The sequence below is a fragment of the Poecilia formosa genome, unplaced genomic scaffold, assembly GCF_000485575.1.
Source record: "Poecilia formosa unplaced genomic scaffold, Poecilia_formosa-5.1.2 Scaffold168, whole genome shotgun sequence".
In the NCBI taxonomy this organism is placed as follows: domain Eukaryota; kingdom Metazoa; phylum Chordata; class Actinopteri; order Cyprinodontiformes; family Poeciliidae; genus Poecilia; species Poecilia formosa.
Genome location: NW_006800107.1, coordinates 262,293 through 276,171, shown reverse-complemented (window position 1 = coordinate 276,171; position 13,879 = coordinate 262,293). Strand labels below are relative to the sequence as shown.

The window sequence follows — 13,879 nt, the reverse complement described above, 5'->3', positions numbered from 1 at the left end:
CATTTATCACATCTTGGCAAGACAAAACCATGTTATCCCCAGATCTCATGAAGACAGATGATCCATCTGCACACACTGTTGAGAGAAGAAAAAAAAGACACTGAAAAATACTTTTAAAATTCATAAATCTAAACATTTCAAGATGATTCAGGTTAACCAGTTAATTGATGCCTTGTTCAATTCTTGTGTTTAAAAACAGAAAACAGCTCATTTATAAGACAAAAGTGTAAATATAGCATCTATTTACTGAATTTAGTAAACGATCCAACACCCAGCTACATTTTCTGAGACAGTAAAAATTTCTATATGTTCTTACCAGTAAACTGAAGCCCCAGGATCAGAAATAAATGAACTTTAATCCGTTTTAGTTCAGTCATTGTTCGACGCATCGTTCTTGTTCCGACTAAATAAAGTGTCTGGTATGAGCAGCTTTTTGAAGGTCATCTGTACTTCCTGTTAGAGAGGTGATACTTCCTCATCGCTTATGTTTATTTAGACTTCTTTATCTCAATTATAAGTTTTTAAAGAACAGGTTAATCTTCATTAAATGTTGGTATATTTTAACATAACCAAGTTTAAATGTTCAAAAAGAACTTATATTTAAGCCATTTGGTGAATATTGTGTTCAGCCACGAAGCACATGAGAGACAGAGGCGTTTCTCACAGCTAGAAAGAAAAAGTGAACTGAAAGTGAACAAAAGTTTTCAAATAAAAGTTTAATAAAGAACCTTTGTAGATTTAGTTTTGGAGTCCAGAGTGCATGGTGTTGCGATAGCAGCAGGTAAAACAGTGTTAAAAAAGCTTTAATGAAACTTACTTCCAATTTTATCTCAGCCTTCATGAGAAGTGAAGGAGGAAGTGCTTTGGTGAAATGTGCAGCAGCAGGGATTCGTTTTCACAGCAACACCACAACTGCTCACGACGACGAAACAAACGCCTTCCTTTAACATCTCAATACATTTAACATCTTTCACTTCCGTTTTGGTCATTTTTTATGCTCTAAGCAGTCAAAAACCATTAGGCAGCAGTTTACTGTTTAAAATGCATTCATACTTATTGTAGCTTAGGGGGAAAAGCAGCTACAAACTTTATTTGATATACAACATTTCAGCTCTCAGGCTTTTCAAGGTCAGAGTTAAAAGTCAGGCACTCAAAATTTCAAATGTAATTGGTTAATTTTATAAGCAGCCAAACTACTTGACACTACTTGTGTCATTATTCAGAGCTGGCTCTGAATAATGACACAAGCTCATCGTTTAATGTTTGCAATTGCTTTGTTAATCACAACACTAATCATTATAAAACGTTGTTAGTTCAAACATTTCACCAAAACGTTCTAGAGGAACCCATGGCTGAGGTAATGCATCCATTAAACCAGGGGAGGGAAGGAGAACAGGTGGATTTGTTATAAGGAGTTTTCCAGGATGCTAATTTAAGACACAAATGTCCAACTTCACGTCTAAGTGGTCAGAAGTCACAAATCTCCAGTGAGTTTGTTTAGCGCCGTGTGGAAATGATCGGCTCACTAAGACTGTTGGTACCAAACATGAACCACGACTGGTGCATGGATAGTGAGGGGATGAAAACCGCCGCCGAACGTAACGTCAAACTGGACTCTGTCCCGAGGTAACCGGACCCCAGCTTCATTTCCTCTGGATGTCACTCCAAAATAAGATAAGTTTATCATTTCTGTCTGGATCAATAACAACAAATCTGATGCAAGTTCAACTAAAAAAAAATTAGATTACACTGATTGCTGGGAACAACCACATCATCTTCATATACTCGCTTTGTTTTTTAATCATGTAAAAATAAACATAAAAAAAGGAAAGAAAAACATACCGTATTTTTGAAATGCAACACTCCAGGAAAAGAACAAGGAGAATCCAGGAGAACATGCGTCTTTACTGCTCAACAAACTACAGGCCAAAAACCAATTCCTGTTTGTTCGTCCTTCTGCTCCTTGTTTGTCCACAAATATGGAAGCGCAAAGTTGCCAAAAATAAAAAGTGAAAAATCACCAAGTCAAAGCACCGACTGCCACAACATTTAGACCAACATGGACCTTTACGTTTTGAGCAGCACTGAAACATGTCAGCTTTCTGGAAATTCTTCAAAATAGATACAAAAAATTCTGCTAAAGAGTTAATTTTATGCCTACAAGGAGGAACAGAGATGAATCAGCGTTCCTTTATTAGCGTTTCCTATTTTGGGAATAAAAACGCATAGAGACCGTTTCCTGTGTTAGCATGAACAAACTTTGTAAAATCTGGGTGTATAAACCAGCTGGTTCAGGAGGATGATCCTCTGTGGACTCCTGAGGGTCAGACCTACAGAAATTTAACTCGACGGGTCAAACTTTACACGGGCCGTACCTGGCAGAACCATGTCTCCGCCCCAGTCCAGCAGAGAGCAGCCTCATTCCCAGACTTCCTGGATGATTTCAGCTCAGATGAAGCTTCTGGAAACAGCTGGAGGTCAGAGACACACGGCCTCTCTAAACGTTCAGAGAACCTGGCAGCGCGGGGTTAAATACATATCCTCTGGTCAACAATCAGGAAGAGAGATATTTATATCCATAAATATTTTCATTAAAACATTCCTTATAGAGATTTTTAAAAAAGAGGAACAATGAACTGTGTTCTGAGCTCAGAGACTTTAGTTTAACAGAAGGACTTTTGATTCAGTCCATTTTGATTCATTTGCTGCATTATTGAGATATTTCAGAGAATATCTTCTCATTTCATACATTTGGGAGATTCTTGGATTATCTTCTATTCTCCACCAGAGTTAAAGGTCCAATAGATAGGAAAAAGCACCAAGTAACCTAAAAGTAAAGTGTTCAGTTTGATCCTTTTTCATGATTAATCGATTTTCCACCAGTCCTGTTGAACAGCAGACTTTAAGCGTTGCTATGGGGTTTTTTCTCGTTGCCGGGCTCCATTGTGGGTTCACTGATGCTTCCTGCTGCTTTCCTGCTGACTGCAGGGCGACCACAGACTTCCTCCATCTCATTTCCCCTCTGCTGGGCTTTATTGTACTTTGGCTTAGTGAAAAACTGTTGAACATGAACCCTGAGCTTGACGCTGCACGCCTGAATCCACAGGAGACTGAGGAAATGATTCTGCTGCCAAAGCACCACAGTGCTGCAAGCTGGAGCATTTAAATGTCAGACTGAAAAATAAAAATAGATCAACAAGGATTTATGACAGAAATTCAATGCCTGCAATGTCTAAAAAATCCTTATTAAACATGTTCTTCTGACAAAGAATAGATTAGCTTGATCATAACATGCATAAACGTTAATACAAATAGAAAAATGCATTTTCTGAATATGGAGTTGAGATTTTTCTCAATGAGAAACATTTGAGCTTTGATTCTGAAAAAAACAAGTAGCTTTAGGGTTGGCAGGTTGCCAAAGGTGCCATCATGTTGAATTAAGTCCGGTCCAAAGTCTAAACCAATACAGGCAGAGAGAGAAAAACAAACAAACAAACAAAAAAAAACATTGTCCAACTTACTGCTACAGCGATAAGAGGACACTCAGCAGTAAAAACAAAAAGAGATTGAAACACATGACAGAAACTTTCTGCATGAGAGCAGAATACGTCTTTTAAGCAGATCAGTTTGTTTGCAGATGTTATGATAAAGGATGTTAAAGAGATGAGTTTTAAATGTTGGAGGGGTCAAAATCTGCTCCCTGCCATCCACCTGGGAGGATTCAGCTTTTAACCATGATCCTGTAACTGCCTGTAGAATTAGAATCCATTTTACAAATCTACGTGAAGAAACGCCTATTTTGACCCCATAATTTACAAAGCTTACCTGGTCGTGGATACAAGGATATTTACGACTTTTCTTTCGGAGGAGAAGCAGAAAGTTCTTGAAGTTTTGATCAACAGGGAGAAAATCTGGACATTTTCACTGATGAAATATGTTTATGTGTAGCAAAAGCCAGATCTTTAATATAAAAATGTTCTTATAACCTGAGTTCTCAGTATAAAATAGAGTTTCATCAAACAAAGCAGGTAAAAAAAAACTTCCAATGTGAACCAGAGGCTGCAGGTGTTTCTAATTAAAGCGGTCGCCAAGCAACGTTTTGATGAGCAATACTGCCATCTACTGGAATGGAGTGTGAATCGGGTTGTTAAATATATGTCAGACTTTAAAACTAACTAAATAAATAAAACTGTTGGCAACAATCAGTCCACCCGGCCCCGTTACTCTCCTATTTCTGCATGAAATATAAAACTAAAACCAAAATATATTGAGCAGATAAACTATAGATAAAAGATAGTTAAATATTTACGACAGCAAGGAATATTAAAATGCAGAGTATAAATTTTGTCTCAAACTAATTCCTATTTACATGGAGTGAAGGAAACATTTATGCCCTCTAACTCTACATAAAACATAAAGGTGTTGTTAAAATATATTTCAAATATTAACAATTTTCATTTGATTTTTTTAAAGAAATTCTCTATCCTTTTCTAATACAGTTATTTTACGGAGAAAAATCAATTAAATTGTTTAAAGTCCGAAATTCTGTTGCAATTGGACAAAAAATGTAAGCAGTAAAAAATACACATTAAAATAGAACATAAATTTTAAGCCAATATTTTTGAGTTTCCCACTAACTTAATCATTAAAGGAGGAATTAGTTTGATTTAAAAACTTTTTCTGATTATTTTAAGAACGATCAATTTCCCGTTTACAGCAAATTTCAAAATAATAACGTTAACATTGTAGCAGCATCCGAAAATAAGAAAATACCACGTAAAAACCAACCATGTTCCAACCGCTAATGGATAAACTTCCTACCCATCTTTCAAAATAAAAGCTTATGAATCCCGGAACTGAGGACAGACTTAATTATACTCAACAAAATACAAAAAATAATCTTTAACTATTATTTGACACAATATCCTTTTTATATTAATACAGATATATATTTTTCGTTAATTACTAGAAATTATTATCCGACAGCACCTGCATCCTCAGGTTAACGCAGGTGGACGAACCCAGTCAGGTGATGCTGTTCAGCATTCTGTCCACTAGATGGTGCTGCTAACCGCTTTAATTCGACTTGAAACTGAGCTGCTGAAAGGACCTGAAGGTTTCATTTCTTGTAGAAATGAAACCTTTTCTCCATCAGTTTATGATCAATTCATAACCAAACTAATCATGCTAACAGTTAGCTCTATGATTATATTTGATGAATGATGCTGTAGATGTAAATACTGAAATGTAGAAAAATCTCCAATAAAAAACTTGAGATGATTTTGTTGCTCTTTTTTAAACTTAAACTCAAAGGTTTTAAAATCATTTCCTTCAGACTCGGGTCTTGTAATGATCACAAACACATCATAGGGGTAGCCAATTTTTAATCTTATTTTCAACTTAAAAATTCATTTTTAATTTTTTCAAAACATCTTTTTTCCTAATTGTGCCAATGAGAATATTACTGGAATGAAATGATTGTGAAACACTGCAATAAAATGTAAAGTTTGCTACATTAATACAATTTCCCATTAGACTGATGACATCACAGAGGTCAGAAACAGAACCAGCAGCCGCCTGCGTCCACCGTCAAAACCGCCACAGAAAAATAAAAAACAAAGAAAAAGAAAATACTCACGGTATGAAGACAGACTGTGTAAAACAAAACGTCCTCAGTAAAAATTAAAGCACATCATAATGGAGAACAACAGGACAGGAGGAGGTGGTGAAGTGAAGTACTGGTGAAACTTATTCCCCTCTCAGAGTCAGACTGCCAACATGAAGCTGGATAGAGCATGTCATGATATCTGCGATTCAAAATCCACTAACACTGACTGAGAAAATAAAATGTGCGTCAATATTTCCAAACATTATGAGCCGCAGAGTTGCTTTTGTCATTCTGATGGTGACCAACACTTTAACATTTAATTTTGCTTAATAATCTAAAAAAATGCCATAAAATAAACTAAATTTAAAGTTAAATGTGTAAAAAATGATTTAACTTATTTGCAGCTCACTCTGGAATAAATTTGAAAATGTAACAATCTGTTGCTTCATTTTTCTGAACTTAAAGCAGGAGAAAATGATGCAACATAAAACCACCTTTCATTACGGAACCAAAACCTTCATCTATCCAAGCTTCATATGAACACATTCTGAATTCAGTGCAAAACCCCTTAAACAAGCACTTTGTGTGGCTGCAGCGCTCTGCAGCTGCAGTGAGATTGTTTTACATGATGGCCTCAGGTCAGAGGTCACGCCAGTCCCTGATTAGACTCTTCATCGTTTGGACCCCAGTTCACAGAGAGGAGAAGAAGAAACGTCGGCCGGCGGCTCGGATGTTGGCTATGGCTTTTTGTCGACTCTCGTTTCCGCAGCAACCAGTCAGGAGGTGGAAGTGGGCTGGTGAGTACGTCAGAGTGTCCGGTCGAGCTTTGGGTCGTCAAAGTTAGCTTTCCTCCTCTTCCTCTTCATCGTTTTCAGTGCAAATCCGTCAGAAAAGTCTTTCCATCTCTCACTGAAGGAGCTGGAACAAAGTGCTTCAGTTCGCAGGGGACAAGTTTTTTTTTTTTGTTTGTTTTCAGAAAGTCCTCAGTAATAAAACTAGAATCTCAGTTAAAACAGGAAATATACACAATCATATGTTTACAATATATTATGTACATTTTACATAAGCTCATAAAAAGTAAAACATGGCTGCCTTTTCAAGGTGGAACAAAGTGCCGTCACTTTGCATAATGTAAACATGAAACAGTGGCTGTGTTGCTGCTGCTAAAAAAACAAAAAAAACCAAAAAAACACTTTCTTTACAGATTCAGAAACAAAAACACACACCTCTCATTTCCATGTGCAAATCTGACATACACAGCATGTCAGGAGGAGCAAACAGCAACACAACGCGGCTGAGGTGTTCACACACGCAGGCAGAGCGTCACAATGGAAAACTGGACCGGAGAAAAACTCTCCACATCTTACTGCAGTGCTAAAGGCCAAACTGGGTTCATCTCTTCAACGGGAACCGCCTCGTTTACGGCGCGTCAGTCCTGAACCTTCAGCAGAGACTTGAGGTGAACGCTCATCTGCTCGCGGCTCTGGCTGTTCTGCTGCGGCCCGTCCTCTCCAACCCAGTGGCTGGGCGGTTTGGGCAACACGCTGGGCGACGGCGGCTCGCTGAACTTCGCCCCGGCGTAAATCTTTTCACAATCTTTGAGGTATTCGGCTTCGGTGGGGGGGCCGGTTGGGATGGTGACGTTGTTTGAGGCGTTCAGGGGTTTCTTGGGTTCGACGGAAGACGAAGGCTTCTTGGGAGTGCAGTTGTCGTTCTTTTTAGCGGTCGGGGAAGCAGCAGGCGATTGGCTCTGTTTGGGTTTGTGGCTCCTGGTGTTCACATTGTGGGCGAGTTGATCGTGTCGAGGGAGGAGACGGGGCGCCTGGACACCTTTAGGCTTCAGCACCTAAAAACAAATTATTAAAATGATGCATTACAAACATTTTTTTTCTTTTCCAAAGCCATGTTTGAGATATTAACTTTTAAAACAGTTTGTAGTTAAAATGAGAACGAAAAGTGACACTGAAGGATCATATTCTTCCAAGTTCTACAAACCTGAGAGCAATTTAGTTTGGATATTTTTGAAAATAAAGTAAAGCAAAACAAAAAGTAAAGACGCAGGTAATTAGTTTAGCTTTCAGATGAGAGTAATTACAGTGAGCTGCTGGTACTCCCTGGAATGAGAAGCCACAAATACTTGAAATCCCCTCTGTATGCATTTATAACGGCATATTTTAATAGTTCAGCACCAAATAAACCATAACATGCATTAATACACACAGCAGAAACCATTTAATCAGAACTGCAGAAGCTCTGCTAAAATCACTTCAGCCAATCATCAACTAATTTAATTATCGATTAATCATTAACTGGAGTTAATTATCCCTGCTGATCCAATCTTTGCTACAAATGATAAATATAGGAACAATGATGTTGCATTTCAGACAAATGTTTATTTTCTTTAAAAATTATTTGAATTCCTTATTTGCGTCTTTGGATGCATTTCTAACATTTCATTTAAAAAAAAAGAAATATATGCAGACTGTGTTGGCACATTTTATTTTTTTTATCTGCTAAATCTAAAGTAATCGTTAGTTGCAGTCCTACTTTTGGATATTTTAGATGCGCTCTGTGAATGGCTCCACAAATAAAGTTTAATTAAGACTATAGTCTTATAGATAGTCGCTCACTGTTTCAGCTTGAAACAAATCTACAGTATTAAAAAGTCATCAGGACGTCTGGTTGTATTTTATGTGTAATTTATGTGTTTTCTGCCTGATTGATGCTAAAATATTCCTTTTGTTTTGCTCCATGAACATAAGAAGAATATTCATCCATTTTCTATTCACTTCAACTCTCTAAGCATCCATCCATGCATGCATCAGATGTGAAGAGGTAAATAAACATAATTTCCTTTCGTTTCTAACACAAAGTGAATCATGACTTCAACAGCAGCTGAGATCAGGTTTCATTCTCCATCAGTGTTGATGTTCAGAACAAGCAGCCGCCACCCACAGACAGTTGTTGTGTTCAAGTACAATCCGTCACGTACGCCTGGCTCTATGAGTCACGCTGCTGATTGCAAAGGCTGGAACTAACTTTGGAAATTATTGTTGCTGTTTTTACTTTTGTATCCAAGCATTTCTCTGGGAGCAGGTGTGGAAATTCATACTGGAGAAAAAACTTCAAGCAACACAATTCAGTTCAAACACATGAATTCCAGCCTCGAGTAGTTTTAGTTTCTTTAGTAGGAATGAGACAAACCGTTGTCACCTGCAGCCCTGCCTGTCCTACATTCGTTACTCTTATGCATGCCCAAAGGAAACACAGTTTAGAACTCAGCAGCTTTTTTCAGGTTAGGGCATGCAAGAAAATACCTTGGTGTGTGTGTGTGTGTTCACCAGAACAGCTGTGCAGAGCTGCAGAACAAGACTGGAGGGGAGTGTGTGGTTAAAGGAGGATTTCCGTCCTGCACTTCTGCGTCGTTTAATCAGTTTGATGTTTAATTTTCATGTCAACACAGGTTTGTAATCTACTTTTGAGAAGCACATCAACTGATAAGTTGATGTGCTGATAAGTTGAGCCAATTTTTTAAGATTTTATTATTTTAAAAACGTCTAATAGCGATGAGGTTTTACATGTTTAAATCAAAGAAAGTTAGTGGTTGGCTGGCTTAAAACATAGTTATTAGTAAAACTACTTGTAAAAATGTGAACTTTTTACCCATTTTCCTTTAACCAGCTCTCTTTGTTTATGGCGTTCTGAATTATGTCACTAACTTTTTCTGATTAAAGTCCAGCTGAAGCTTTAAACTGTGACGCAGTTTTATCGAGATCTAGTAAAGTTTGGCTCTTCATCCTTTTGCCTGTCAGAGAAACCTGTTGTGGTAAAGGCAGCCTCTTTATGCGCAGATCAGCAAGTGAAAACAGGAAGTTAGGCTGGTTTTCACTTATTACTTCACAACAATAGATTGCAAATGCGTCACTGAAAAAGCCTCAGGCACAAAATATACTTTGAAAATTACTGAATTTGCCTCCAAACTGGATAATTGTGTTGTAAAATTGGTATAAAAATATGTTATTTCTTATAACGGCGCTAGAATACATCACCAAAAAGTTACAAACTAATTAATATGGGACATATTATTGTTTCTACTTCTGAGAAATCAGGAATCTGTATAGGCCTGTCATTTATATTACACCTGTTTCATATAGAGTAAATTGATAAAATGTTGTTTCAGGTTGAGTTTGATACCAATGAGGCCTACAAGTGTACAAACTTCCGTAAACTCACCTCTTTTTTAGCTCCTTGTTTGACATGATGGAGGGTCAGCACCGTCTGGTTCCCAGCAGGCAGGTGAGCCGCGGACTGGGCCGAATGTCTGTGCCCCGATGAGGCCGTCAGGATGGCGGTGGAGGCGGCGTTGTTGTGGTCGGACAGCCGGATGTTCGGGCAGTGTCTCGGGGGTTTCTGGTGATGCAGCAGCGGCTTCCTGCTTCCCTTCTTCAGCAGCGCTTGCTTCGTTTTACAGCTCGGTATCGGGTTGTTGTTTTCTACGTTGCCGATATTGGCTTCGTCACCGTTCGCAGGAGTTCCGTCCAACATTTCTTTGGAGTGGTGAAAACATAAAACAGGCGGAGAAAATCAGCTGCTGCGAAGTTGTTTTAACTAACAGCGTCACAGGATAACAGTGAGCTAACAACTTGAGAAGTAGCTAAGTAGACTTTCTTTTCGAAATGCCCTCAAACAGAAAGCTGTAATTACAAAACTAACTTATTTTGTGTTTCTGTAATTTCCAGTGCTGAAATATGTACGTTTCTGGTAACAGTCACTGATATAATATCGAGCAACAGAGTCTTTCTCTGTGGCGCGTCGCTGCTAGTCTGATCTGATAAACCAGAAGTAGCTTGTATATTGAGTTTATAGTAGTCACATGATTTCCGGTAGTAGCCTTTCAAAATAAAGAGGGTGTGGATGAACTTAAAAATTCTGAAATTGCAACACAAAGTTTAAAATATGTACGTGGTAGTCAGTGAGCACGATTAAACACATCTATGTGTATATATAATACTAGAACTATGATGATATTTAACAAATATGTACAAAATATTGCCGTAAGCTAGTAAGTTAGTTTCTGTCTTTTTAGTGCAACAATTTATAAATTTTCTAATTTCAACAACCACTGCAAATCAAATGAGGTTCCTGTAGATTGTTTTTGTTGTTTTTTGTTTTAACAGGCATTGCATAATAGAGGAAATTTGTAATACCAGCTCAGTTTATTATTTTCAATTGGACATTTACAATCTTGTGAAAAAGTATATGCACTTGTCTACACATTTATATTTTTTGCTTCTGTGTTACACTTAAATGTGTCAGCTCATCAAATGCATTTTGGTTAATTTGAGTCGTTACAGTGACAGGCAAGGAGAGATTTAGTTCTATATCACACATCATTGCATGATTGTATCAATTCAGCCAAATGGAAGATTTTATAAAACATTAATTATTTGCTTAAGATTATGCCAGCAATTCACTAAATTTGAATCCACTTTGACTAGGCCACTCCAGGACCCATTTTTTCATGTAATTCATTGTGAACTATAGCAAGTATAACTAGCTCAATTATTTTCATTAGTTTGTAGGAAGAAGCACAACATCACAGACAGGAAACATAATTTAATACCCCACAGTTTTATTGTATAAAACATTACCTGCAGCTGACTCGCATTCATAACATTCAATAAAATGTTTGTGTGAATTCTCACTACACTATTTTTTCTGTCAAAACCGGGTGTCCAAAAACACTGACAATAAAAAGGTGGGCTGGTACTTTGTTGTTATACAGTACATATCATTAGTGCACAAATGTTTCAAAACCAACTAATCAAGAAGGAGAAACACAGGAGCTTTAATCTACTACAATAATAGGTTAATAGTAACTATTTGGCAAAGAGAACAATAAACCTAGATGTTAATCTCAGTCTCACTTGGGAGGACATATTAAAGGTTTGCTTCAGTACAAAAAATAGATAATATAAACAATATACAAATACAACATAAATAACTAGGTAATCCATCCCTGTGGTTGTAGTACATATCATTTGTCACAATGACCATTGAAGGCAAATCGACGAGACAACGAGGCTCCTGGAGGTGTTTGTTCGTCCACGTGTCGGACGCAGCGGCTGAGTTTAAGGCTGAGCTTCGGCTTCAGGTTCGTCGTAGATGTAGCTGCCCACGCCGCCGGTGTTCACACCTGAGGAGAAGCACCACAGTAAAGCAATACGTCAACTTTTCTGGTTACATTAAACTACAGCATGAGATATGATCATGTTTTTATCATATATCGATGTTTCTGGACACTATTATTCAGTGAATTGTAAATTGGGAGTTTTGTATTGTGATCCTAAAATTATAATGAATTAAAATAAAAGGGTGATTGCCATAACATGTCAGCTGACTTCCTGTGGAGGACACACTGAACTATGATATTAAAACTGCGCAAATTGGAATTACGAAAATAAATTTCATTAATGGAAGCACAGCAGTTAAATAAAAAAAATTAAACCAGTAAAGTTTTTGCATTACGGTGAGGTGTTTTTTTTTAGCTGTGTCAAAGTTACTGTATTTCACAAAACTGCAGTGGAAAAACTTTTTTCACATCCAGTTGTGGATCACAGTGACGTGATCAACAACTGGATGTTTCCACTGGTACAAACCATGAAGAAGAAGACGACAGGAAGTAATTGGAGGCTCATGGCACGTCATGTAATGACTTATAGCATGAACAAACGTATTAATGTGTCATTTTTATATGCATTTATTATTTAATGGAAACACCGCAGTTGTGAAATTGTGTTTTTTCGACATTCGAAGTTTCGAATATTAAAGTTTTAATGCCTGACAAACAGAACAAATCATTTATCATGATTGGTGCTGAAGCTACACAGCAAATAGGTTTTCTGGAGGCAAAATAAAGTTTTGGAGTTGTTGAAACTGTTGCAAAGATTTTATCCCTTCGAGTCGTCATCATAAGTCAGGATGAGTAAACTGAGGAATTATCCAGGTGAAGACATTCAGGTGTCAGAACACAGCAGGACTCCAGTGATTCAACATGACATCATGTCCATATCAGCTCATAAAACTTTAAACCAGGCCAGTTTCTGTCTTGCTTCCTGAAGGGGTTTATTGTTGTCGTGGATATGATTGTGTAATCCACTTACACAACTCCTATCTAACTAAAACTAAATGGTTTTCTGCTTCTTCACTGATCACACCAAGTAGTTCCCTGTATTAATTAATGCATGAAATATTCAGTATCCTAATCACTCATAATTTGGACTACATTTCCTCCTTGGAATCTATTATGGGTCTAGTGCATTGATTAAAATGTAAATTTGAATTCCAATAACTTGATTATCTTTCTTGCTTTCTTTGTCGTCATGGATACACTCATTGATCGCAGTATAAGATTGCTCTTTCCTACCACCTTATTCATACTTTATGCAGGGTTTTTAATCGCAGTAAAAGTGTCTGTCAGTATCACTGATGACATTAGTGGCCGTTTTAGTTCTCGATCTGTTTGTTCCTCCTGTTAACATTTCATATTGATTCCAGTCTCTCTCCAAGGCCCAGTAATCAGTTTGCTCTTCCCACAAATATTCAATAAAACTACCACTAACTTATACCTGGTTCTAATAAACGTTCAAAGTTATAAATAAAGTCCTGAAAACTGTATTTTAGACTCTTGATGGTTTGAGCTTCTGCTTTGAATCCATTTTTCCATCAGGATTGGTTGGGTCAATGTCTTCATACCTTTGGGTCCAAACAGCACAGCGTAGCAGGGTTTGTGGCAGTAAGGCTGTCCATCATGCTGCAACAGGAGAAAAATATTATTTTAATCATTTCACAGCTTAGCTTGTTTTTTTTAAAAATCTTTTCCAGTTTACATTTCGAAAACTTAAAGTACTACTAGCACAACAAGTACTACAACTGAACTACTGGTGATATTATAGTAAAATACAGATGCCTGCTTTTTATTGTGTATAAAATTTTGACCAAAAGAATAAAAAGATGGTGATTTAAAATTCCTCTAAAAGCTCTGACTCTTTACTTTGACTAATCCATGCGTTTGTTTATGCCTATGGGTTTTTTATATAGTGAAGCCCAGATTCACTTTCCAGATTCTTTCAGAAAAAAAAAAAACTGAATTGCGGTTATTTATTTTGCTAAAGCCTGACTTCCAGTGCAGTGTGGTTGCCCGCTTGCAGTAGTTGCATCCCTACAGAAGTTGCCTCCCTGCAGTAGTTGCCTCCCTGCAGTAGTTGCCTC

The 13,879-nt window shown here is 37.4% G+C and overlaps 2 protein-coding genes and 1 long non-coding RNA gene across 3 annotated transcripts in view; all 3 read right to left on the bottom strand.

The window, feature by feature from the left end:
* Nucleotides 1–4,120, bottom strand: LOC103146749 (uncharacterized). Its single transcript, XR_477173.2, has 3 exons — nt 3,826–4,120; nt 317–3,174; nt 1–75 (listed from the first exon to the last, which is right to left on the bottom strand). It is a non-coding gene; the product is annotated as an uncharacterized LOC103146749 (long non-coding RNA).
* Nucleotides 4,121–5,367: 1,247 nt separating this feature from the next.
* On the bottom strand, nt 5,368–10,474 carry LOC103146748 (proline-rich nuclear receptor coactivator 1-like). The gene is made up of 2 exons (XM_007564770.2): nt 9,842–10,474; nt 5,368–7,454 (listed from the first exon to the last, which is right to left on the bottom strand). The coding sequence occupies exons 1-2, from the start codon at nt 10,151–10,153 to the stop codon at nt 7,038–7,040; spliced, it is 729 nt and encodes a 242-aa protein (XP_007564832.1). The 5' UTR covers nt 10,154–10,474; the 3' UTR covers nt 5,368–7,037.
* Nucleotides 10,475–11,211: 737 nt separating this feature from the next.
* LOC103146747 (cysteine-rich protein 2-like) overlaps nt 11,212–13,879 on the bottom strand; it is a 10,363-nt gene continuing 7,695 nt past the window's right edge. The window contains exons 7-8 of the mRNA XM_007564769.2: nt 13,364–13,421; nt 11,212–11,804 (exon numbers count right to left, since the gene is read on the bottom strand). Coding sequence (XP_007564831.1) covers nt 11,740–11,804; nt 13,364–13,421 — 123 coding nt within the window. The 3' untranslated portion in view covers nt 11,212–11,739. The remainder of the gene's footprint in view (nt 11,805–13,363; nt 13,422–13,879) is intronic.